This window comes from Oncorhynchus gorbuscha, unplaced genomic scaffold (genome assembly GCF_021184085.1).
Source record: "Oncorhynchus gorbuscha isolate QuinsamMale2020 ecotype Even-year unplaced genomic scaffold, OgorEven_v1.0 Un_scaffold_960, whole genome shotgun sequence".
In the NCBI taxonomy this organism is placed as follows: domain Eukaryota; kingdom Metazoa; phylum Chordata; class Actinopteri; order Salmoniformes; family Salmonidae; genus Oncorhynchus; species Oncorhynchus gorbuscha.
In genome coordinates, this window is record NW_025745895.1 from 22501 (window position 1) to 47500 (window position 25000).

Here is a 25000-nt window from a genome sequence, read left to right on the forward strand (position 1 = left end):
ATGGAGACTACACAGGTAACCTACTGAGACTACTACACACAGGTAACCTACTGAGACTACTACACTACACAGGTCACCTACTGAGACTACACAGGTAACCTACTGAGACTACTACACAGGTAACCTACTGAGACTACACAGGTAACCTACTGAGACAGGTAACCTACTGACACTACACAGGTAACCTACTGAGACTACAACACTACACAGGTAACCTACTGAGACTACAACACTACACAGGTAACCTACTGAGACTACAACACTACACAGGTAACCTACTGACACTACACAGGTAACCTACTGAGACTACAACACTACACAGGTAACCTACTGAGACTACACAGGTAATCTACTGAGACTACACAGGTAATCTACTGAGACTACACAGGTAACCTACTGAGACTACAACACTACACAGGTAACCTACTGAGACTACAACACTACACAGGTAACCTACTGAGACTACAACACTACACAGGTAACCTACTGAGACTACACAGGTAACCTACTGAGACTACTACTAGTTGGTGGTTGAAGATATCCCTCTAGTGGTGTGGGGGCTGTGCTTTGGCAAAGTGGGTGGGGTTATATCCTTCCTGTTTGGCCCTGTCCGGGGGTGTCCTCGGATGGGGCCACAGTGTCTCCTGACCCCTCCTGTCTCAGCCTCCAGTATTTATGCTGCAGTAGTTTATGTGTCGGGGGGCTAGGGTCAGTTTGTTTATCTGGAGTACTTCTCCTGTCCTATTTGGTGTCCTGTGTGAATCTAAGTGTGCGTTCTCTAATTCTCTCCTTCTCTCTTTCTTTCTCTCTCTCGGAGGACCTGAGCCCTAGGACCATGCCCCAGGACTATCTGACATGATGACTCCTTGCTGTCCCCAGTCCACCTGGCCATGCTGCTGCTCCAGTTTCAACTGGCCTGGGCCCTAGGACCATGTCCCAGGACTACCTGACATGATGGCTCCTTGCTGTCCCCAGTCCACCTGACTGTGCTGCTGCTCCAGTTTCAACTGTTCTGCCTTATTATTATTCGACCATGCTGGTCATTTATGAACATTTGAACATCTTGGTCATGTTCTGTTATAATCTCTACCCGGCACAGCCAGAAGAGGACTGGCCACCCCACATAGCCCGGTTCCTCTCTAGGTTTCTTCCTAGGTTTTGGCCTTTCTAGGGAGTTTTTCCTAGCCACCGTGCTTTTACACCTGCATTGTTTGCTGTTTGGGGTTTTAGGCTGGGTTTCTGTACAGCACTTTGAGATATCAGCTGATGTACGAAGGGCTATATAAATAAATTTGATTTGATTTTACTACACTACACAGGTAACCTACTGACACTACACAGGTAACCTACTGACACTACACAGGTAGCCTACTGAGACTACACAGGTAGCCTACTGAGACTACTACACTACACAGGTAACCTACTGAGACTACAACACTACACAGTTAACCTATGGAGACTACACAGGTAACCTACTGAGACTACTACACTACACAGGTAACCTACTGAGACTACACAGGTAACCTACTGAGACTACAACACTACACAGGTAACCTACTAAGACTACAACACTACCCAGGTAACCTACTGAGACTACACAGGTAACCTACTGAGACTACACAGGTAACCTACGGAGACTACTACACTACACAGGTAACCTACTGACACTACACAGGTAACCTACTGAGAATACACAGGTAACCTACTGAGACCAGGCCCCTCTGTAGGTGAAGCTAGTGTCTGTGTGTTACCTCCGGGTACACTGTACCAGGCCCCTCCGTTGGTGATGCCGTCCGTGAAGCTGGTATCATCGTCGTTCTTCCTGCACGGAGCCCGTTGGGGGTCTGACATCACAGGATTAAACTGGGAGTAGGACTTCGCCAGAGACTTAAAGGTGACGTCATCAGGACTGGCGCTGTACTCATGGGTCGAACCTGGAGGGAGGGAGGTAGGGGAGGGGGGGGGAGGGGAGTGGAGGGGGTGGGAGAGGGAGGGAGGGAGGAGGATGGGAGAGGGAGGGAGGGAGGGAGGGAGGGAGGGAGGGAGGGAGGGAGGGAGGGAGGGAGGGAGGGAGGGAGGGAGGGAGGGAGGGAGGGAGGGAGGGAGGGAGGGGGAGGGAAGGAGGGAGGGGGATGGGAGAGGGAGGGAGGGAGGATGGGAGAGGGAGGGAGGGAGGGAGGGAGGGAGGGAGGGAGGGAGGGAGGGAGGGAGGGAGGGAGGGAGGGAGGGAGGGAGGGGGGGGAGGGAGGGAGGGAGGGGAGGGAGATGAGGATGGGAGAGGGAGGGAGGATGGGAGAGGGAGGGAGGAGGGGGAGTATGGGAGAGGGAGGGAGGGGAGTATGGGAGAGGGAGGGGAGGGAGGGGGAGGATGGGAGAGGGAGGGGAGGGGAGTATGGGAGAGGGAGGGGAGGAGGGGGAGTATGGGAGAGAGGGAGGGGAGGGGAGTATGGGGAGGGGGGTGGGAGAGGGAGGGGAGGATGGGGAGGGGGAGGGTGGGAGGATGGGAGAGGGAGGGAGGATGGGAGATGGAGGGGAGGAGGGAGGGAGGGAGGGGAAGAGAGGATGGGGGAGGGAGGGAGGAGGGGAGGGGGGAGGGAGGAGATGAGGATGGGAGAGGGAGGGAGGGAGGGAGGAAGAGAGGATGGGGGAGGGAGGGAAGAGAGGATGGGGGAGGGGGTGGGAGAGGGAGGGGAGGGGAGGGAGGGAGGATGGGAGGGGGGAGTATGGGAGAGGGAGGGGTGGGGAGGGAGGGAGGGAGGATGGGGAGGAGGGTGGGAGGGAGGGAGGGAGGGAGGGAGGGAGGGAGGGAGGGAGGGAGGGAGGAGGGAGGGAGGGAGGGGGGAGTGGGAGAGGGAGGGAGGGAGGATGGGAGAGGGAGGGAGGTGAGGAGGAGGGAGGGAGGGAGGGAGGGAGGGAGGGAGGGAGGGAGGGGGTGGGAGAGGGAGGGGAGGGAGATGAGGATGGGAGAGGGAGGGGAGGATGGGGAGAGGGAGGGAGGAGGGGGGAGGGGAGGGAGGGAGGGAGGGAGGATGGGGAGGGAGGGAGGGGGGAGGGAGGGAGGGGAGGAGGGGGAGTATGGGAGAGGGAGGGGAGGGGAGTATGGGAGAGGGAGGGGGAGGGAAGAGAGGATGGGGAGGAGGGGGGTGGGAGAGGGAGGGGAGGAGGGGAGATGGGAGAGGGAGGGAGGGGAGGATGGGAGAGGGAGGGAGGATGGGAGATGGAGGGGATGGGAGGGAGGGAGGGAGGGGAGAGGATGGGGGAGGGAGGGAGGAGGGGAGGGGGGAGGGGAGGGAGGGAGGATGGGAGGGAGGGGAGGGAGGGAGGGAAGAGAGGATGGGGAGGGAGGGAGGGAAGAGAGGGAGGGGGGGTGGGAGGGAGGGAGGGAGGGATGGGAGGGATGGGAGAGGGAGGGAGGGATGGGGAGATGGGAGGGGGAGGAGGGAGGGAGGGAGGGATGAAGGGAGGAGGGAGGGAGGGAGGAGGATGGGGGAGGGAGGGAGGGAGGGAGGGAGGGAGGAGGATGGGAGAGGGAGGGGAGGGATGGGAGAGGGATGGGAGAGGGATGGGGGAGGGAGGGAGGGAGGGAGGGGAGAGGATGGGGGAGGGAGGGAGGATGGGAGGAGGGGAGGGAGGGAGGGAGGGAGGGAGGGGGGGGGAGGGGGAGGGAGGGAGGGGAGGGGAGGAGGGAGGGAGGGAGGGAGGTGGGAGGGAGGGAGGGGGAGGGAGGGAGGGAGGGAGGGAGGGAGGAGGGAGGGAGGGAGGGAAGGGGGAGGGAGGGAGGTGGCAGGGAGGAGAGGATGGGGGAGGAGAGGGAGGGAGGATGGAGGAGGGAGGGAGGGAAGAGAGGGGGGGGAGGGAGGGAGGGGGAGGAGGGAGGGAGGTGGGGGGGGAGGATGGGAGGGAGGGAGGCGGGGGGGGGCGGGGGATGGGAGGGAGGATGGGAGAGGGAGGGGAGGAGGGAGGGAGGGAGGGAGGATGGGGAGGATGGGAGAGGATGGGGAGGATGGGAGGATGGGAGGGAGGATGGGGAGGGAGGGAGGGAGGATGGGGAGGATGGGGAGAGAGGATGGGGAGGATGGGAGGGAGGATGGGGAGGGAGGGAGGGAGGGAGGATGGGGAGGATGGGAGAGAGGATGGGGAGGATGGGAGAGAGGATGGGGAGGATGGGAGGGAGGATGGGGAGGGAGGGAGGGAGGATGGGGAGGATGGGAGGGAGGATGGGGAGGGAGGGAGGGAGGATGGGGAGGATGGGAGGGAGGATGGGGAGGGAGGGAGGGGATGGGGAGGATGGGAGAGAGGATGAGGGAGGAGGGGGAGGGAGGGAGGGGGATGGGGAGGGAGGGAGGAGGATGGGGAGGGAGGGAGGGAGGATGGGGAGGGAGGGAGGATGGGGGAGGGAGGGAGGATGGGGAGGGAGGATGGGGAGGGAGGGAGGGAGGATGGGGAGGGAGGGAGGATGGGGAGAGGATGGGGAGGGAGGAGGGGGAGGATGGGGAGGGGGGAGGGAGGGAGGATGGGGAGGGAGGGAGGGAGGATGGGGAGGGAGGGAGGATGGGAGAGAGGATGGGGAGGGAGGGAGGGAGGATGGGGAGGGAGGGAGGATGGGAGAGAGGATGGGGAGGATGGGGAGGATGGGGAGGGAGGGAGGATGGGGAGGGAGGGAGGATGGGGAGGGAGGGAGGGAGGATGGGGAGGGAGGGAGGGAGGATGGGGATGGGAGGATGGGGGGAGGATGGGGAGGATGGGGGAGGGAGGATGGGGGAGGGGGGAGGAGGGGAGGGAGGATGGGGAGGATGGGGGGGAGGGAGGATGGGGAGGATGGGGAGGATGGGGAGGGAGGATGGGGAGGATGGGGAGGATGGGGAGGGAGGATGGGGAGGATGGGGAGGATGGGGAGGATGGGGGGAGGATGGGGAGGATGGGGGAGGGAGGATGGGGAGGATGGGGAGGATGGGGAGGGAGGATGGGGGGATGGGGAGGATGGGGAGGGAGGATGGGGAGGGAGGATGGGGAGGATGGGGGATGGGGAGGATGGGGAGGATGGGGGAGGATGAGGGAGGATGGGGAGGGAGGAGGGGAGGGGATGGGGAGGGAGGATGGGGAGGAGGGAGGATGGGGAGGATGGGGAGGGAGGATGGGGAGGATGGGGAGGGAGGATGGGGGGAGGGAGGATGGGGGGGGAGGATGGGGGGGATGGGGAGGATGGGGAGGGAGGATGGGGGGGGGAGGATGGGGGGAGGGAGGATGGGGAGGATGGGGAGGGAGGATGGGGGAGGATGGGGGAGGATGGGGAGGAGGGAGGGGGAGGGAGGAGGATGGGGAGGGAGGATGGGGAGGGAGGATGGGGAGGGAGGATGGGAGGAGAGGGGAGGGAGGATGGGGATGGGGAGGATGGGGGAGGGAGGATGAGGAGGGAGGATGGGGAGGGAGGGAGGATGGGGAGGGGAGGGAGGATGGGGGAGGGAGGATGGGGAGAGGATGGGAGGAGGGAGGATGGGGGAGGATGGGGAGGGAGGATGGGAGGGAGGATGGGGAGGGAGGATGGGGATGGGAGGGAGGATGGGGAGGGAGGATGGGGAGGGAGAGAGGATAGGGGAGGGAGGATGAGGAGGGAGGATGGGGAGGGATGGGAGAGGATGGGGGGAGGATGGGGGAGGGAGGATGGGGAGGGAGGGAGGATGGGGGGGAGGGAGAGAGGATGGGGAGGGAGGATGGGAGGGAGGGGAGGGGGAGGGAGGGAGGGAGGATGGGGAGGATGGGAGGGAGGATGGGGAGGAGGGGGAGGGAGGATGGGGAGGATGGGAGGGAGGATGGGGAGGATGGGAGGGAGGATGGGGGAGGATGGGAGGGAGGATGGGGAGGGAGGGAGGGAGGATGGGGAGGGATGGGAGGGAGGATGGGGGGGAGGGAGGGAGGGAGGATGGGAGGGATGGGAGGGAGGATGGGGAGGGAGGGAGGAGGATGGGGGAGGAGGGAGGGAGGATGGGGAGGGAGGGAGGAGGGGGGAGGGAGGGAGGGAGGATGGGGATGGGGAGGGAGGATGGGGAGGGAGGGAGGGAGGATGGGGAGGGAGGGAGGGAGGATGGGGAGGGGGAGGGAGGGAGGATGGGGGAGGGAGGGAGGGAGGATGGGGAGGGAGGAGGATGGGGGAGGAGGATGGGGAGGGAGGGAGGGAGGATGGGGAGGGAGGGAGGATGGGGAGGGAGGGATGGGGGAGGATGGGGAGGGAGGGAGGATGGGAGAGAGGATGGGGGGGAGGGAGGGAGGGGGGAGGGAGGGGGAGGATGGGGAGGAGGAGGGAGGGGGAGGATGGGGGAGGAGGGAGGGAGGGAGGATGGGGGAGGGGGAGGATGGGGAGGGAGGGAGGGAGGATGGGGAGGGAGGGAGGGAGGATGGGGAGGGAGGGAGGGAGGGAGGGAGGGAGGGAGGATGGGGGAGAGGATGGGGAGGGAGGGAGGGAGGAGGGGGAGGGAGGGAGGGAGGGGGGGGAGGGAGGGAGGATGGGGAGGATGGGGAGGGAGGGAGGGAGGATGGGGGGAGGGAGGGAGGATGGGGGAGGGGAGGGGGGAGGATGGGGAGGATGGGGAGGATGGGGAGGGAGGATGGGGAGGATGGGGGAGGATGGGGAGGGAGGATGGGGGAGGAGGGGGAGGATGGGGAGGATGGGGAGGGAGGATGGGGAGGATGGGGAGGATGGGGGGGAGGATGGGGGAGGATGGGGAGGATGGGGAGGATGGGGAGGGAGGATGGGGAGGATGGGGAGGAGGATGGGGAGGATGGGGAGGATGGGGAGGATGGGGAGGAGGATGGGGAGGATGGGGAGGGAGGATGGGGAGGATGGGGAGGATGGGGAGGGAGGATGGGGAGGATGGGGAGGATGGGGGGGAGGATGGGGAGGATGGGGAGGGAGGATGGGGGAGGGAGGATGGGGAGGATGGGGAGGGAGGATGGGGAGGATGGGGAGGGAGGATGGGGGAGAGGATGGGGAGGGAGAGGATGGGGAGGATGGGGAGGGAGGATGGGGAGGGAGGATGGGGAGGGAGAGAGGATGAGGAGGATGGGGAGGGAGGATGGGGAGGGAGGATGGGGAGGGAGGATGGGGGGGGAGGATGAGGAGGATGGGGGAGGAGGGGGGGAGGATGGGGAGGATGGGGGGAGGGAGGATGGGGAGAGAGGATGGGGAGGGAGGATGGGGAGGGAGGATGGGGAGGGAGAGAGGATGGGGAGGGAGGATGGGGAGGGAGGATGGGGAGGGGGAGGATGGGGGAGGGAGGATGGGGAGGGAGGAGGATGGGGAGGGAGGATGGGAGGGAGGATGGGGGGAGGAGGATGGGGAGAGAGGATGGGGAGGGAGGATGGGGGAGGGAGGGAGGATGGGGAGGGAGGAGGATGGGGAGGGAGGAGGAGAGAGGATGGGGGAGGAGGGAGGATGGGGAGGGAGAGAGGATGGGGAGGGAGGATGGGGAGGGAGGAGGGGGGGGAGGGAGGATGGGGAGGGAGGAGGATGGGGAGGAGGATGGGGGAGGGAGGATGGGGAGGGGGAGGATGGGGAGGGAGGATGGGGAGGGAGAGAGGATGGGGAGGGAGGATGGGGAGGGAGGATGGGGAGGGGGAGGATGGGGAGGAGGATGGGGAGGGAGGATGGGGAGGGAGGGAGGATGGGGAGGGAGAGAGGATGGGGAGGGAGGATGGGGAGGGGGAGGATGGGGGGGAGGGAGGATGGGGAGAGAGGATGGGGAGGGAGGATGGGGAGGGGAGAGGATGGGGGAGGGAGGGAGGGAGGATGGGGGGGGAGAGGATGGGGAGGGAGGATGGGGAGGGAGGATGGGGAGGGAGAGAGGATGGGGAGGGAGGATGGGGAGGGAGGATGGGGAGGGAGAGAGGATGGGGAGGGAGGATGGGGAGGGAGGATGGGGGGAGGGAGGATGGGGAGGGAGGATGGGGAGGGAGGATGGGGAGGGAGGATAGGGAGGGAGGATGGGGAGGGAGGATGGGGATAACTTATTTGCACTTATTAGCATGTAACCTTTTGGGCGACCTGACCAAATTCACATAGAAATACGAGTTATAGATCTGAAATTCACATAGAAATATGAGTTATAGATCTGAAATTCACATAGAAATATGAGTTATAGATCTGAAATTCTCATTGAAATGAAGTCTAAGAAGATGCTCTACACTATACTGTAGGAGAGTCTGGTTCACAGTGGTTTATGTGTGTGTAGCGTAGTGTGTGTGTAGCGTGGTGTGTGTGTAGCGTGGTGTGTGTGTAGCGTGGTGTGTGTGTAGCGTGGTGTGTGTGTAGCGTGGTGTGTGTGTAGCGTGGTGTGTGTGTAGCGTGGTGTGTGTGTGTAGCGTGGTGTGTGTGTAGCGTGGTGTGTGTGTAGCGTGGTGTGTGTGTAGCGTGGTGTGTGTGTAGCGTGGTGTGTGTGTAGCGTGTTGTTTACCACTGCGCGTCTCGTCGTAGGGGTAGTTGGCCACCACATCTCCTCCATGCAGATTCGCTGAGAGGACGAATGGAATCTCCATTATCCACCGGATCACTGCCTTGGTCTCTGGAGCCAGCTGGAGACAACACAGACACAGACAGACAGGATCACTGCCTTGGTCTCTGGAGCCAGCTGGAGACAGACAGACAGACAGACAGACAGACAGACAGACAGACAGACAGACAGACAGACAGACAGACAGACAGACAGACAGACAGACAGACAGACAGACAGACAGACAGACAGACAGACAGACAGACAGACAGACAGACAGACAGACAGACAGACAGACAGACAGACAGACAGACAGACAGACAGACAGACAGACAGACAGACAGACAGACAGACAGACAGACAGACAGACAGACAGACAGACAGACAGACAGACAGACAGACAGACAGACAGACAGACAGACAGACAGACAGACAGACAGACAGACAGACAGACAGACAGACAGACAGACAGACAGACAGGTGTGTTACCAGACAGACAGACAGGTGTGTTACCAGACAGACAGACAGGTGTGTTACCTTGGTATTTTCGTCCACGGCCTTCTTCATATTGTTGAGCAGGTGGTTGTTGGCTCCGCCCTCCTTCTCGTTGCCGTAGACGATGCGGTCCAGGTCAGGGAAGTTCCTGTTCAGGTCAACCCCCTGGGCGTTACTACGACCTACGAACCAATCCTTCAGCTCCCCCGACTGACACACAGAGGGAGGAGAGATGTTACCTGGTCTGTCCACAAGACAAAACCCATGAACCAGTCTGTGTGTGTGTTAGTTGTGGTGTGTGTGTTACCTGGGAGGCAGCTTTCTCAAAGCCATCAGGGTTCATGGAGGGCATCAGGTGGATACGTGTGGTGTGGATCAGATCGATGATCGACTCGTTGCCCTGTGAAAACACAACAACATACTAACTCTGTGATCGTTTAGTTGCCCTGTGATAACACAACAACATGTTAACTCTGTGATCGTTTAGTTACTCTGTGATCGTTTAGTTGCACTGATACAACACAACAACATATTAGCTCTGTGATCGTTTGGTTGCCCTGTGATAAAACAACAACATATTAACTCTGTGATCGTTTGGTTGCCCTGTGATAACACAACAACATATTAACTCTGTGATCGTTTAGTTGCACTGATACAACACAACAACATATTAGCTCTGTGATCGTTTGGTTGCCCTGTGAGAAAACAACAATATTTTAACTCTGTGATCGTTTGGTTGCCCTGTGATAACACAACAACATGTTAACTCTGTGATCGTTTAGTTGCACTGATACAACACAACAACATATTAGCTCTGTGATCGTTTGGTTGCCCTGTGATAACACAACAACATATTAACTCTGTGATCGTTTAGTAGCACTGATACAACACAACAACATACTAACTCTGTGATCGTTTGGTTGCCCTGTGATAACACAACAACATATTAACTCTGTGATCGTTTGGTTGCCCTGTGATAACACAACAACATATTAACTCTGTGATCGTTTGGTTGCCCTGTGATAACACAACAACATATTAACTCTGTGATCGTTTAGTAGCACTGATACAACACAACAACATGTTAACTCTGTGATCGTTTAGTTGCTCTGATATAACACAACAACATATTAACTCTGTGATCGTTTAGTAGCACTGATACAACACAACAACATGTTAACTCAGTGATCGTTTAGTAGCACTGATACAACACAACAACATATTAACTCTGTGATCGTTTGGTTGCCCTGTGATAACACAACAACATATTAACTCTGTGATCGTTTGGTTGCCCTGTGATAACACAACAACATATTAACTCTGTGATCGTTTAGTAGCACTGATACAACACAACAACATACTAACTCTGTGATCGTTTAGTTGCTCTGATACAACACAACAACATATTAGCTCTGTGATCGTTTAGTTGCCCTGTGATAACACAACAACATATTAACTCTGTGATCGTTTAGTTGCACTGATACAACACAACAACATATTAACTCTGTGATCGTTTAGTAGCACTGATACAACACAACAACATATTAACTCAGTGATCGTTTGGTTGCCCTGTGATAACACAACAACATATTAACTCAGTGATCGTTTGGTTGCCCTGTGATAACACAACAACATATTAACTCAGTGATCGTTTAGTTGCCCTGTGATAAAACAACAACATATTAACTCTGTGATCGTTTAGTAGCACTGATACAACACAACAACATGTTAACTCTGTGATCGTTTAGTTGCTCTGATACAACACAACAACATATTAACTCAGTGATCGTTTAGTTGCCCTGTGATAAAACAACAACATATTAACTCTGTGATCGTTTAGTAGCACTGATACAAAAAAACAACATGTTAACTCTGTGATCGTTTAGTTGCTCTGATACAGCACAACAACATATTAACTCTGTGATCGTTTAGTAGCACTGATACAACACAACAACATATTAACTCAGTGATCGTTTAGTTGCTCTGTTAAAACACAACATATTAACTCTGTGATCGTTTAGTTGCTCTGATACAACACAACAACATATTAACTCTGTGATCGTTTAGTTGCTCTGATACAACACAACAACATGTTAACTCTGTGATCGTTTAGTTGCTCTGATACAACACAACAACATGTTAACTCTGTGATCGTTTAGTTGCCCTGATACAACACAACAACATATTAACTCTGTGATCGTTTAGTAGCACTGATACAACACAACAACATGTTAACTCTGTGATCGTTTAGTTGCTCTGATACAACACAACAACATGTTAACTTTGTGATCGTTTAGTTGCTCTGATACAACACAACAACATATTAACTCTGTGATCGTTTAGTAGCACTGATACAACACAACAACATATTAACTCTGTGATCGTTTAGTAGCACTGATACAACACAACAACATGTTAACTCTGTGATCGTTTAGTAGCACTGATACAACACAACAACATGTTAACTCTGTGATCGTTTAGTAGCACTGATACAACACAACAACATGTTAACTCAGTGATCGTTTAGTTGCGCTGTGATACAACACGACAACATGTTAACTCTGTGATCGTTTAGTTGGATCCAAACTACAGGTTATATTACCTGTTGGTAACAGAGGTACTGAGACAGGTTATATTACCTGTTGGTAACAGAGGTACTGAGACAGGTTATATTACCTGTTGGTATTGGTAACAGAGGTACTGAGACAGGTTATATTACCTGTTGGTAACAGAGGTACTGAGACAGGTTATATTACCTGTTGGTAACAGAGGTACTGAGACAGGTTATATTACCTGTTGGTAACAGAGGTACTGAGACAGGTTATATTACCTGTTGGTAACAGAGGTACAGAGACAGGTTATATTACCTGTTGGTAACAGAGGTACTGAGACAGGTTATATTACCTGTTGGTATTGGTAACAGAGGTACTGAGACAGGTTATATTACCTGTTGGTAACAGAGGTACTGAGACAGGTTATATTACCTGTTGGTATTGGTAACAGTTATATTACCTATTTGGTATTGGGTACTGAGACAGGTTATATTACCTGTTGGTATTGGTAACAGAGGTACTGAGACAGGTTATATTACCTGTTGGTAACAGAGGTACTGAGACAGGTTATATTACCTGTTGGTATTGGTAACAGAGGTACTGAGACAGGTTATATTAGGTTATATTACCCTGTACTGAGACAGGTTATATTACCTGTTGGTAACAGAGGTACTGAGACAGGTTATATTACCTGTTGGTATTGGTAACAGAGGTACTGAGACAGGTTATATTACCTGTTGGTAACAGAGGTACTGAGACAGGTTATATTACCTGTTGGTTGGTAACAGACCTGTTGGTACACTGAGACAGGTTATATTACCTGTTGGTAACAGAGGTACTGAGACAGGTTATATTACCTGTTGGTAACAGAGGTACTGAGACAGGTTATATTACCTGTTGGTAACAGAGGTACTGAGACAGGTTATATTACCTGTTGGTAACAGAGGTACTGAGACAGGTTATATTACCTGTTGGTATTGGTAACAGAGGTACTGAGACAGGTTATATTACCTGTTGGTAACAGAGGTACTGAGACAGGTTATATTACCTGTTGGTAACAGAGGTACTGAGACAGGTTATATTACCTGTTGGTATTGGTAACAGAGGTACTGAGACAGGTTATATTACCTGTTGGTATTGGTAACAGAGGTACTGAGACAGGTTATATTACCTGTTGGTAACAGAGGTACTGAGACAGGTTATATTACCTGTTGGTATTGGTAACAGAGGTACTGAGACAGGTTATATTACCTGTTGGTAACAGAGGTACTGAGACAGGTTATATTACCTGTTGGTAACAGAGGTACTGAGACAGGTTATATTACCTGTTGGTAACAGAGGTACTGAGACAGGTTATATTACCTGTTGGTAACAGAGGTACTGAGACAGGTTATATTACCTGTTGGTATTGGTAACAGAGGTACTGAGACAGGTTATATTACCTGTTGGTAACAGAGGTACTGAGACAGGTTATATTACCTGTTGGTAACAGAGGTACAGAGACAGGTTATATTACCTGTTGGTAACAGAGGTACTGAGACAGGTTATATTACCTGTTGGTATTGGTAACAGAGGTACTGAGACAGGTTATATTACCTGTTGGTAACAGAGGTACTGAGACAGGTTATATTACCTGTTGGTATTGGTAACAGAGGTACTGAGACAGGTTATATTACCTGTTGGTAACAGAGGTACTGAGACAGGTTATATTACCTGTTGGTATTGGTTACAGAGGTACTGAGACAGGTTATATTACCTGTTGGTAACAGAGGTACTGAGACAGGTTATATTACCTGTTGGTATTGGTTACAGAGGTACTGAGACAGGTTATATTACCTGTTGGTAACAGAGGTACTGAGACAGGTTATATTACCTGTTGGTAACAGAGGTACTGAGACAGGTTATATTACCTGTTGGTAACAGAGGTACTGAGACAGGTTATATTACCTGTTGGTTACAGAGGTACTGAGACAGGTTATATTACCTGTTGGTAACAGAGGTACTGAGACAGGTTATATTACCTGTTGGTAACAGAGGTACTGAGACAGGTTATATTACCTGTTGGTAACAGAGGTACTGAGACAGGTTATATTACCTGTTGGTATTGGTAACAGAGGTACTGAGACAGGTTATATTACCTGTTGGTAACAGAGGTACTGAGACAGGTTATATTACCTGTTGGTAACAGAGGTACTGAGACAGGTTATATTACCTGTTGGTAACAGAGGTACTGAGACAGGTTATATTACCTGTTGGTAACAGAGGTACTGAGACAGGTTATATTACCTGTTGGTATTGGTAACAGAGGTACTGAGACAGGTTATATTACCTGTTGGTAACAGAGGTACTGAGACAGGTTATATTACCTGTTGGTATTGGTAACAGAGGTACTGAGACAGGTTATATTACCTGTTGGTTACAGAGGTACTGAGACAGGTTATATTACCTGTTGGTATTGGTAACAGAGGTACTGAGACAGGTTATATTACCTGTTGGTATTGGTAACAGAGGTACAGAGACAGGTTATATTACCTGTTGGTAACAGAGGTACAGAGACAGGTTATATTACCTGTTGGTAACAGAGGTACTGAGACAGGTTATATTACCTGTTGGTAACAGAGGTACTGAGACAGGTTATATTACCTGTTGGTAACAGAGGTACTGAGACAGGTTATATTACCTGTTGGTATTGGTAACAGAGGTACTGAGACAGGTTATATTACCTGTTGGTAACAGAGGTACTGAGACAGGTTATATTACCTGTTGGTATTGGTAACAGAGGTACTGAGACAGGTTATATTACCTGTTGGTAACAGAGGTACAGAGACAGGTTATATTACCTGTTGGTATTGGTAACAGAGGTACTGAGACAGGTTATATTACCTGTTGGTAACAGAGGTACAGAGACAGGTTATATTACCTGTTGGTATTGGTAACAGAGGTACTGAGACAGGTTATATTACCTGTTGGTAACAGAGGTACAGAGACAGGTTATATTACCTGTTGGTATTGGTAACAGAGGTACTGAGACAGGTTATATTACCTGTTGGTAACAGAGGTACTGAGACAGGTTATATTACCTGTTGGTAACAGAGGTACTGAGACAGATTATATTACCTGTTGGTATTGGTTACAGAGGTACTGAGCCAGGTAGACGATGAGTTCCCGTCCTACCGCCTCGTTGCCATGCATGTTTCCGATGTACTTAAACTCTGGCTCACCTGGGGAAAGAGAAACACAGGTTAGGTCAAAACACACAGGTTAAGTCAAAACACACAGGTTAAGTCAAAACACACACAGGTTAAGTCAAAACACACACAGGTTAGGTCAACACACACACAGGTTAAGTCAAAACACACAGGTTAGGTCAAAACACACAGGTTATGCCAAAACACACAGGTTAGGTCAAAACACACAGGTTAGGTCAACACACACAGGTTAGGTCAACACACACACAGGTTAGGTCAACACACACAGGTTAGGTCAAAACACACAGGTTAGGTCAAAACACACACAGGTTAGGTCAAAACACACAGGTTATGTCAACACACACACAGGTTAAGTCAAAACACACACAGGTTAGGTCAAAACACACAGGTTAAGTCAAAACACACAGGTTAAGTCAAAACACACAGTTTGGGTCAACACAAACACAGGTTGGGTCAAAACACACAGTTTGGGTCAACACACACACAGGTTGGGTGAAAACACACAGGTTCTGTCAATACACACAGGTTAAGTCAAAACACACAGGTTAGGTGAAAACACACAGGTTAGGTCAACACACACACAGGTTAGGTCAAAACACACAGGTTAGGTCAAAACACACAGGTTAAGTGAAAACACACAGGTTAAGTCAAAACACACACAGGTTAAGTCAAAACACACACAGGTTAGGTCAACATACACACAGGTTAAGTCAAAACACACAGGTTAGGTCAAAACACACAGGTTAGGCCAAAACACACAGGTTAAGTCAAAACACACAGGTTAGGTCAACACACACACAGGTTAAGTCAAAACACACACAGGTTAGGTCAAAACACACACAGGTTAGGTCAAAACACACAGGTTAGGTCAAAACACACACAGGTTAAGTCAAAACGCACAGGTTAGGTCAACACACACACAGGTTAAGTCAAAACACACACAGGTTAGGTCAAAACACACAGGTTAGGTCAAAACACACACAGGTTAGGTCAAAACTCACAGGTTAGGTCAACACACACACAGGTTAGGTCAAAACACACAGGTTAGGTCAACACACACACAGGTTGGGTCAAAACACACAGGTTATGTCAACAGATGATATGAAGTTGTAGTAAAAAGTTGAAGTATCTACCCATGTTCAGTCCTACAGAGTATCACAGAGCAACTACCCATGTTCAGTCCTACAGAGTATCTACCCATGTTCAGTCCTACAGAGTATCTACCCATGTTCAGTCCTACAGAGTAACTACCCATGTTCAGTCCTACAGAGTATCACAGAGCAACTACCCATGTTCAGTCCTACAGAGTATCTACCCATGTTCAGTCCTACAGAGTATCTACCCATGTTCAGTCCTACAGAGTAACTACCCATGTTCAGCCCTACAGAGTAACTACCCATGTCCAGTCCTACAGAGTATCTACCCATGTCCGGTCCTACAGAGTATCACAGAGTATCTACCCATGTTCAGTCCTACAGAGTATCTACCCATGTTCAGTCCTACAGAGTATCTACCCATGTTCAGTCCTACAGAGTAACTACCCATGTTCAGTCCTACAGAGTATCACAGAGCAACTACCCATGTTCAGTCCTACAGAGTATCTACCCATGTTCAGTCCTACAGAGTATCTACCCATGTTCAGTCCTACAGAGTAACTACCCATGTTCAGCCCTACAGAGTAACTACCCATGTCCAGTCCTACAGAGTATCTACCCATGTCCAGTCCTACAGAGTATCACAGAGTATCTACCCATGTTCAGTCCTATAGAGTATCTACCCATGTTCAGTCCTACAGAGTATCACAGAGTATCTACCCATGTTCAGTCCTACAGAGTATCTACCCATGTTCAGTCCTACAGAGTATCTACCCATGTTCAGCCCTACAGAGTATCACAGAGTATCTACCCATGTTCAGTCCTACAGAGTATCTACCCATGTTCAGTCCCACAGAGTATCTACCCATGTTCAGTCCTACAGAGTAACTACCCATGTTCAGTCCTATAGAGTATCTACCCATGTTCAGTCCTACAGAGTATCTACCCATGTTCAGTCCCACAGAGTATCTACCCATGTTCAGTCCTACAGAGTAACTACCCATGTTCAGTCCTATAGAGTATCTACCCATGTTCAGTCCTACAGAGTATCTACCCATGTCCAGTCCTACAGAGTATCTACCCATGTTCAGTCCTACAGAGTAACTACCCATGTTCAGTCCTATAGAGTATCTACCCATGTTCAGTCCTACAGAGTATCTACCCATGTCCAGTCCTACAGAGTATCTACCCATGTTCAGTCCTACAGAGTAACTACCCATGTTCAGTCCTAAAGAGTATCTACCCATGTCCAGTCCTACAGAGTATCTACCCATGTTCAGTCCTACAGAGTATCACAGAGTATCTACCCATGTCCAGTCCTACAGAGTATCACAGAGTATCTACCCATGTTCAGTCCCAGAGTATCTACCCATGTTCAGTCCTACAGAGTATCTACCCATGTTCAGTCCTACAGAGTATCACAGAGTATCTACCCATGTTCAGTCCTACAGAGTATCTACCCATGTTCAGTCCTACAGAGTATCACAGAGTATCTACCCATGTTCAGTCCTACAGAGTATCACAGAGTATCTACCCATGTTCAGTCCTACAGAGTATCACAGAGTATCTACCCATGTTCAGTCCTACAGAGTATCTACCCATGTTCAGTCCTACAGAGTATCTACCCATGTTCAGTCCTACAGAGTATCTACCCATGTTCAGTCCTACAGATTATCACAGAGTATCTACCCATGTCCAGTCCTACAGAGTATCACAGAGTATCTACCCATGTTCAGTCCCAGAGAGTATCTACCCATGTTCAGTCCTACAGAGTATCTACCCATGTCCAGTCCTACAGAGTATCTACCCATGTTCAGTCCCAGAGAGTATCTACCCATGTCCAGTCCTACAGAGTATCTATCCATGTCCAGTCCTACAGAGTATCACAGAGTATCTACCCATGTTCAGTCCTACAGAGTATCTACCCATGTTCAGTCCTACAGAGTAACTACCCATGTTCAGTCCTATAGAGTATCTACCCATGTTCAGTCCTACAGAGTATCTACCCATGTCCAGTCCTACAGAGTATCTACCCATGTTCAGTCCTACAGAGTAACTACCCATGTTCAGTCCTACAGAGTATCTACCCATGTCCAGTCCTACAGAGTATCTACCCATGTTCAGTCCTACAGAGTATCTACCCATGTTCAGTCCTACAGAGTATCACAGAGTATCTACCCATGTTCAGTCCCACAGAGTATCTACCCATGTTCAGTCCTACAGAGTATCACAGAGTACCTACCCATGTTCAGTCCTACAGAGTATCACAGAGTATATACCCATGTTCAGTCCTACAGAGTATCTACCCATGTTCAGTCCTACAGAGTATCTACCCATGTCCAGTCCTACAGAGTATCTACCCATGTTCAGTCCTACAGAGTATCACAGAGTATCTACCCATGTTCAGTCCTACAGAGTATCACAGAGTACCTACCCATGTTCAGTCCTACAGAGTATCACAGAGTATATACCCATGTTCAGTCCTACAGAGTATCTACCCATGTCCAGTCCTACAGAGTATCTACCCATGTTCAGTCCTACAGAGTATCACAGAGTATCTACCCATGTTCAGTCCTACAGAGTATCTACCCATGTTCAGTCCTACAGAGTATCACAGAGTATCTACACATGTTCAGTCCCACAGAGTATCTACCCATGTTCAGTCCCACAGAGTATCTACCCATGTTCAGTCCTACAGAGTATCTACCCATGTCCAGTCCTACAGAGTATCTACCCATGTTCAGTCCTACAGAGTATCACAGAGTATCTACCCATGTTCAGTCCTGCAGAGTATCTACCCATGTTCAGTCCTACAGAGTATCACAGAGTATCTACCCATGTTCAGTCCTACAGAGTATCTACCCATGTTCAGTCCTACAGAGTATCACAGAGTATCTACCCATGTCCAGTCCTACAGAGTATCTACCCATGTTCAGTCCCACAGAGTATCACAGAGTATCTACCCATGTCCAGTCCTACAGAGTATCTACCCATGTTCAGTCCTACAGAGTATCACAGAGTATCTACCCATGTTCAGTCCCACAGAGTATCACAGAGTATCTACCCATGTTCAGTCCTACAGAGTATCTACCCATGTTCAGTCCTACAGAGTAACTACCCATGTTCAGTCCCACAGAGTATCTACCCATGTTCAGTCCTACAGAGTATCTACCCATGTCCAGTCCTACAGAGTATCACAGAGTAACTACCCATGTTCAGTCCCACAGAGTATCTACCCATGTTCAGTCCTACAGAGTATCACAGAGCAACTACCCATGTTCAGTCCTACAGAGTATCACAGAGCAACTACCCATGTTCAGTCCTACAGAGTATCTACCCATGTTCAGTCCTACAGAGTATCTACCCATGTTCAGTCCTACAGAGTATCTACCCATGTTCAGTCCTACAGAGTATCTACCCATGTCCAGTCCTACAGAGTATCACAGAGTATCTACCCATGTTCAGTCCCACAGAGTATCTACTACCCATGTTCAGTCCCACAGAGTATCTACCCATGTCCAGTCCTACAGAGTATCTACCCATGTTCAGTCCTACAGAGTATCTACCCATGTCCAGTCCCAGAGTATCTATCCATGTCCAGTCCTACAGAGTATCTATCCATGTCCAGTCACAGAGTATCAGAGTATCATCATGTTCAGTCCTACAGAGTATCTACCCATGTTCAGTCCTACAGAGTAACTACCCATGTTCAGTCCTATAGAGTATCTACCCATGTTCAGTCCTACAGAGTATCTACCCATGTCCAGTCCTACAGAGTATCTACCCATGTTCAGTCCTACAGAGTAACTACCCATGTTCAGACCTACAGAGTATCTACCCATGTCCAGTCCTACAGAGTATCTACCCATGTTCAGTCCTACAGAGTATCTACCCATGTTCAGTCCTACAGAGTATCACAGAGTATCTACCCATGTTCAGTCCCACAGAGTATCTACCCATGTTCAGTCCTACAGAGTATCACAGAGTACCTACCCATGTTCAGTCCTACAGAGTATCACAGAGTATATACCCATGTTCAGTCCTACAGAGTATCTACCCATGTTCAGTCCTACAGAGTATCACAGAGTATCTACCCATGTTCAGTCCTACAGAGTATCACAGAGTACCTACCCATGTTCAGTCCTACAGAGTATCACAGAGTATATACCCATGTTCAGTCCTACAGAGTATCTACCCATGTCCAGTCCTACAGAGTATCTACCCATGTTCAGTCCTACAGAGTATCACATAGTATCTACCCATGTTCAGTCCTACAGAGTATCTACCCATGTTCAGTCCTACAGAGTATCACAGAGTATCTACACATGTTCAGTCCCACAGAGTATCTACCCATGTTCAGTCCCACAGAGTATCTACCCATGTTCAGTCCTACAGAGTATCTACCCATGTCCAGTCCTACAGAGTATCTACCCATGTTCAGTCCTACAGAGTATCACAGAGTATCTACCCATGTCCAGTCCTACAGAGTATCACAGAGTATCTACCCATGTCCAGTCCTACAGAGTATCTACCCATGTTCAGTCCTACAGAGTATCACAGAGTATCTACCCATGTTCAGTCCTACAGAGTATCACAGAGTATCTACCCATGTCCAGTCCTACAGAGTATCACAGAGTATCTACCCATGTCCAGTCCTACAGAGTATCTACCCATGTTCAGTCCTACAGAGTATCACAGAGTATCTACCCATGTTCAGTCCTGCAGAGTATCTACCCATGTTCAGTCCTACAGAGTATCACAGAGTATCTACCCATGTTCAGTCCTACAGAGTATCTACCCATGTTGAGTCCTACAGAGTATCACAGAGTATCTACCCATGTCCAGTCCTACAGAGTATCTACCCATGTTCAGTCCCACAGAGTATCACAGAGTATCTACCCATGTTCAGTCCTACAGAGTATCACAGAGTATCTACCCATGTTCAGTCCTACAGAGTATCTACCCATGTTCAGTCCTACAGAGTATCACAGAGTATCTACCCATGTCCAGTCCTACAGAGTATCTACCCATGTTCAGTCCTACAGAGTACCTACCCATGTTCAGTCCTGCAGAGTATCTACCCATGTTCAGTCCTACAGAGTATCACAGAGTATCTACCCATGTTCAGTCCCACAGAGTATCACAGAGTATCTACCCATGTTCAGTCCTACAGAGTATCTACCCATGTTCAGTCCCACAGAGTATCTACCCATGTTCAGTCCTACAGAGTAGCACAGAGTAACTACCCATGTCCAGTCCCACAGAGTAACTACCCATGTTCAGTCCTACAGAGTATCTACCCATGTTCAGTCCCACAGAGTATCTACCCATGTTCAGTCCTACAGAGTATCTACCCATGTCCAGTCCTACAGAGTATCACAGAGTAACTACCCATGTTCAGTCCCACAGAGTATCTACCCATGTTCAGTCCTACAGAGTATCACAGAGCAACTACCCATGTTCAGTCCTACAGAGTATCACAGAGCAACTACCCATGTTCAGTCCTACAGAGTATCTACCCATGTTCAGTCCTACAGAGTATCTACCCATGTTCAGTCCTACAGAGTAACTACCCATGTTCAGTCCTACAGAGTATCTACCCATGTCCAGTCCTACAGAGTATCTACCCATGTTCAGTCCTACAGAGTATCTACCCATGTTCAGTCCCACAGAGTATCTACCCATGTCCAGTCCTACAGAGTATCTACCCATGTTCAGTCCTACAGAGTATCTACCCATGTTCAGTCCTACAGAGTATCACAGAGTATCTACCCATGTTCAGTCCTACAGAGTATCTACCCATGTTCAGTCCCACAGAGTATCTACCCATGTCCAGTCCTACAGAGTATCACAGAGTATCTACCCATGTTCAGTCATACAGAGTATCACAGAGTATCTACCCATGTTCAGTCCTACAGAGTATCTACCCATGTTCAGTCCTACAGAGTATCACAGAGTATCTACCCATGTTCAGTCCTACAGAGTATCTACCCATGTTCAGTCCCACAGAGTATCTACCCATGTTCAGTCCTACAGAGTAACTACCCATGTTCAGTCCTACAGAGTATCACAGAGTATCTACCCATGTTCAGTCCTACAGAGTATCACAGAGTATCTACCCATGTCCAGTCCTACAGAGTATCTACCCATGTTCAGTCCTACAGAGTAACTACCCATGTTCAGTCCCACAGAGTATCACAGAGTATCTACCCATGTTCAGTCCCACAGAGTATCACAGAGTAACTACCCATGTTCAGTCCCACAGAGTATCTACCCATGTTCAGTCCTACAGAGTAGCACAGAGTAACTACCCATGTCCAGTCCCACAGAGTAACTACCCATGTTCAGTCCCACAGAGTATCTACCCATGTTCAGTCCTGCAGAGTATCTACCCATGTCCAGTCCCACAGAGTATCTACCCATGTTCAGTCCTACAGAGTATCACAGAGTATCTACCCATGTTCAGTCCTACAGAGTATCACAGAGTATCTACCCATGTTCAGTCCTACAGAGTATCTACCCATGTTCAGTCCTACAGAGTATCACAGAGTATCTACCCATGTTCAGTCCGACAGAGTATCTACCCATGTCCAGTCCTACAGAGTATCACAGAGTATCTACCCATGTTCAGTCCTACAGAGTATCACAGAGTATCTACCCATGTTCAGTCCCACAGAGTATCTACCCATGTTCAGTCCTACAGAGTATCACAGAGTATCTACCCATGTTCAGTCCCACAGAGTATCTACCCATGTCCAGTCCTACAGAGTATCTACCCATGTTCAGTCCTACAGAGTATCTACCCATGTTCAGTCCTACAGAGTATCACAGAGTATCTACCCATGTTCAGTCCTACAGAGTATCACAGAGTAACTACCCATGTTCAGTCCTACAGAGTATCACAGAGTATCTACCCATGTTCAGTCCTACAGAGTATCTACCCATGTTCAGTCCTACAGAGTAACTACCCATGTTCAGTCCCACAGAGTATCTACCCATGTTCAGTCCTACAGAGTATCTACCCATGTCCAGTCCTACAGAGTATCTACCCATGTTCAGTCCTACAGAGTATCTACCCATGTTCAGTCTGACAGAGTATCTACCCATGTTCAGTCCCACAGAGTATCTACCCATGTCCAGTCCTACAGAGTATCACAGAGTATCTACCCATGTCCAGTCCTACAGAGTATCTACCCATGTTCAGTCCTACAGAGTATCTACCCATGTTCAGTCCTACAGAGTATCTACCCATGTCCAGTCCTACAGAGTATCACAGAGTATCTACCCATGTCCAGTCCTACAGAGTATCTATCCATGTCCAGTCCTACAGAGTATCACAGAGTATCTACCCATGTCCAGTCCTACAGAGTATCACAGAGTATCTACCCATGTCCAGTCCTACAGAGTATCTACCCATGTCCAGTCCTACAGAGTATCACAGAGTATCTACCCATGTCCAGTCCTACAGAGTATCTACCCATGTCCAGTCCTACAGAGTATCACAGAGTATCTACCCATGTTCAGTCCTACAGAGTAACTACCCATGTTCAGTCCTACAGAGTACCTGGGCCCCCCCTGGGTGAACACTTTGGTTTTCCCTCTAGCAACACAGCTGATTGAAATAATCAAAGCTTGATGGTGAGTTGGTTATTTGAATCAGCTGTGTTGTGCTAGGAGAAACACAAAAATATGAACCCAGGGGGGAGGGGCCCCAGGACCCAGGGGGAGGGGCGCCATTACCAAGGGGGGAGGGGCCCCAGGACCCGGGGGGGAGGGGCCCCATTACAAAGGGGGGAGGGGCCCCAGGACCCGGGGAAGGGGCCCATGACCCAGGGGAGGGGCGCCAGGAATCAGGGGGAGGGGCGCCAGGACCCAGGGGGAGGGGCGCTAGGACTCAGGGGGAAGGACCCCAAGACCAAGGGGGAGGGGCCGCAAGAACCAGGTAGGGGGGGGGGGGGCAGGGCCCAGGGGGAGGAGCCCCAGGGGGGAGGTGCCCCAGTACCCCAGGGGGGAGGGGCTGAGATAAAATTACCAAATTGAGAAAACAGTTGAAGTTCTTCATTTAACCAAAAGATGGCAGCAGATACACACATCAATATGTCTAATAGAGATGGAATCTGACAGCAGGTCAGAGAGACTACAAGAGTCTCCAATCTGTGATGTCTCCTGTCTGTGATGTCTCCTGTCTGTGATGCCTCCTGTCTGTGATGTCTCCTGTCTGTGATGCCTCCTGTCTGTGATGTCTCCTGTCTGTGATATCTCCTGTCTGTGATGTCTCCTGTCTGTGATGTCTCCTGTCTGTGATGTCCCCTGTCTGTGATAGAACTGTGATGTCTCCTGTCTGTGATAGAACTGTGATGTCTCCTGTCTGTGATGTCTCCAATCTGTGATGTCTCCTGTCTGTGATGTCTCCTGTCTGTGATGTCTCCTGTCTGTGATGTCTCCTGTCTGTGATGTCCCCTGTCTGTGATAGAACTGTGATGTCTCCTGTCTGTGATGTCTCCTGTCTGTGATGTCTCCTGTCTGTGATGTCTCCTGTCTGTGATGTCTCCTGTCTGTGATGTCTCCTGTCTGTGATGTCTCCTGTCTGTGATGTCTCCTGTCTGTGATGTCTCCTGTCTGTGATGTCTCCTGTCTGTGATGTCTCCTGTCTGTGATGTCTCCTGTCTGTGATGTCTCCTGTCTGTGATGTCTCCTGTCTGTGATGCCTCCTGTCTGTGATGTCTCCTGTCTGTGATATCTCCTGTCTGTGATGTCTCCTGTCTGTGATGTCTCCTGTCTGTGATGTCCCCTGTCTGTGATAGAACTGTGATGTCTCCTGTCTGTGATGTCTCCAATCTGTGATGTCTCCTGTCTGTGATGTCTCCTGTCTGTGATGTCTCCTGTCTGTGATGTCTCCTGTCTGTGATGTCTCCTGTCTGTGATGCCTCCTGTCTGTGATGTCTCCTGTCTGTGATGTCTCCTCTCTGTGATGTCTCCTGTCTGTGATGTCTCCTCTCTGTGATGTCTCCTGTCTGTGATGTCTCCTGTCTGTGATAGAACTGTGATGTCTTCTGTCTGTGATGTCTCCTGTCTGTGATGTCTCCTGTCTGTGATGTCTCCTCTCTGTGATGTCTCCTGTCTGTGATGTCTCCTGTCTGTGATGTCTCCTGTCTGTGATAGAACTG

The 25000-nt window shown here is 50.8% G+C and overlaps 1 protein-coding gene across 1 annotated transcript in view; it reads right to left on the reverse strand.

Annotated features, from left to right (window-relative positions):
- Positions 1 to 25000, reverse strand: part of cpe (carboxypeptidase E) — a 48600-nt gene that overhangs the window by 7707 nt on the left and 15893 nt on the right. The window contains exons 2-6 of the mRNA XM_046336165.1: positions 14648 to 14751; positions 9286 to 9378; positions 9021 to 9188; positions 8448 to 8565; positions 1752 to 1934 (exon numbers count right to left, since the gene is read on the reverse strand). Coding sequence (XP_046192121.1) covers positions 1752 to 1934; positions 8448 to 8565; positions 9021 to 9188; positions 9286 to 9378; positions 14648 to 14751 — 666 coding nt within the window. The remainder of the gene's footprint in view (positions 1 to 1751; positions 1935 to 8447; positions 8566 to 9020; positions 9189 to 9285; positions 9379 to 14647; positions 14752 to 25000) is intronic.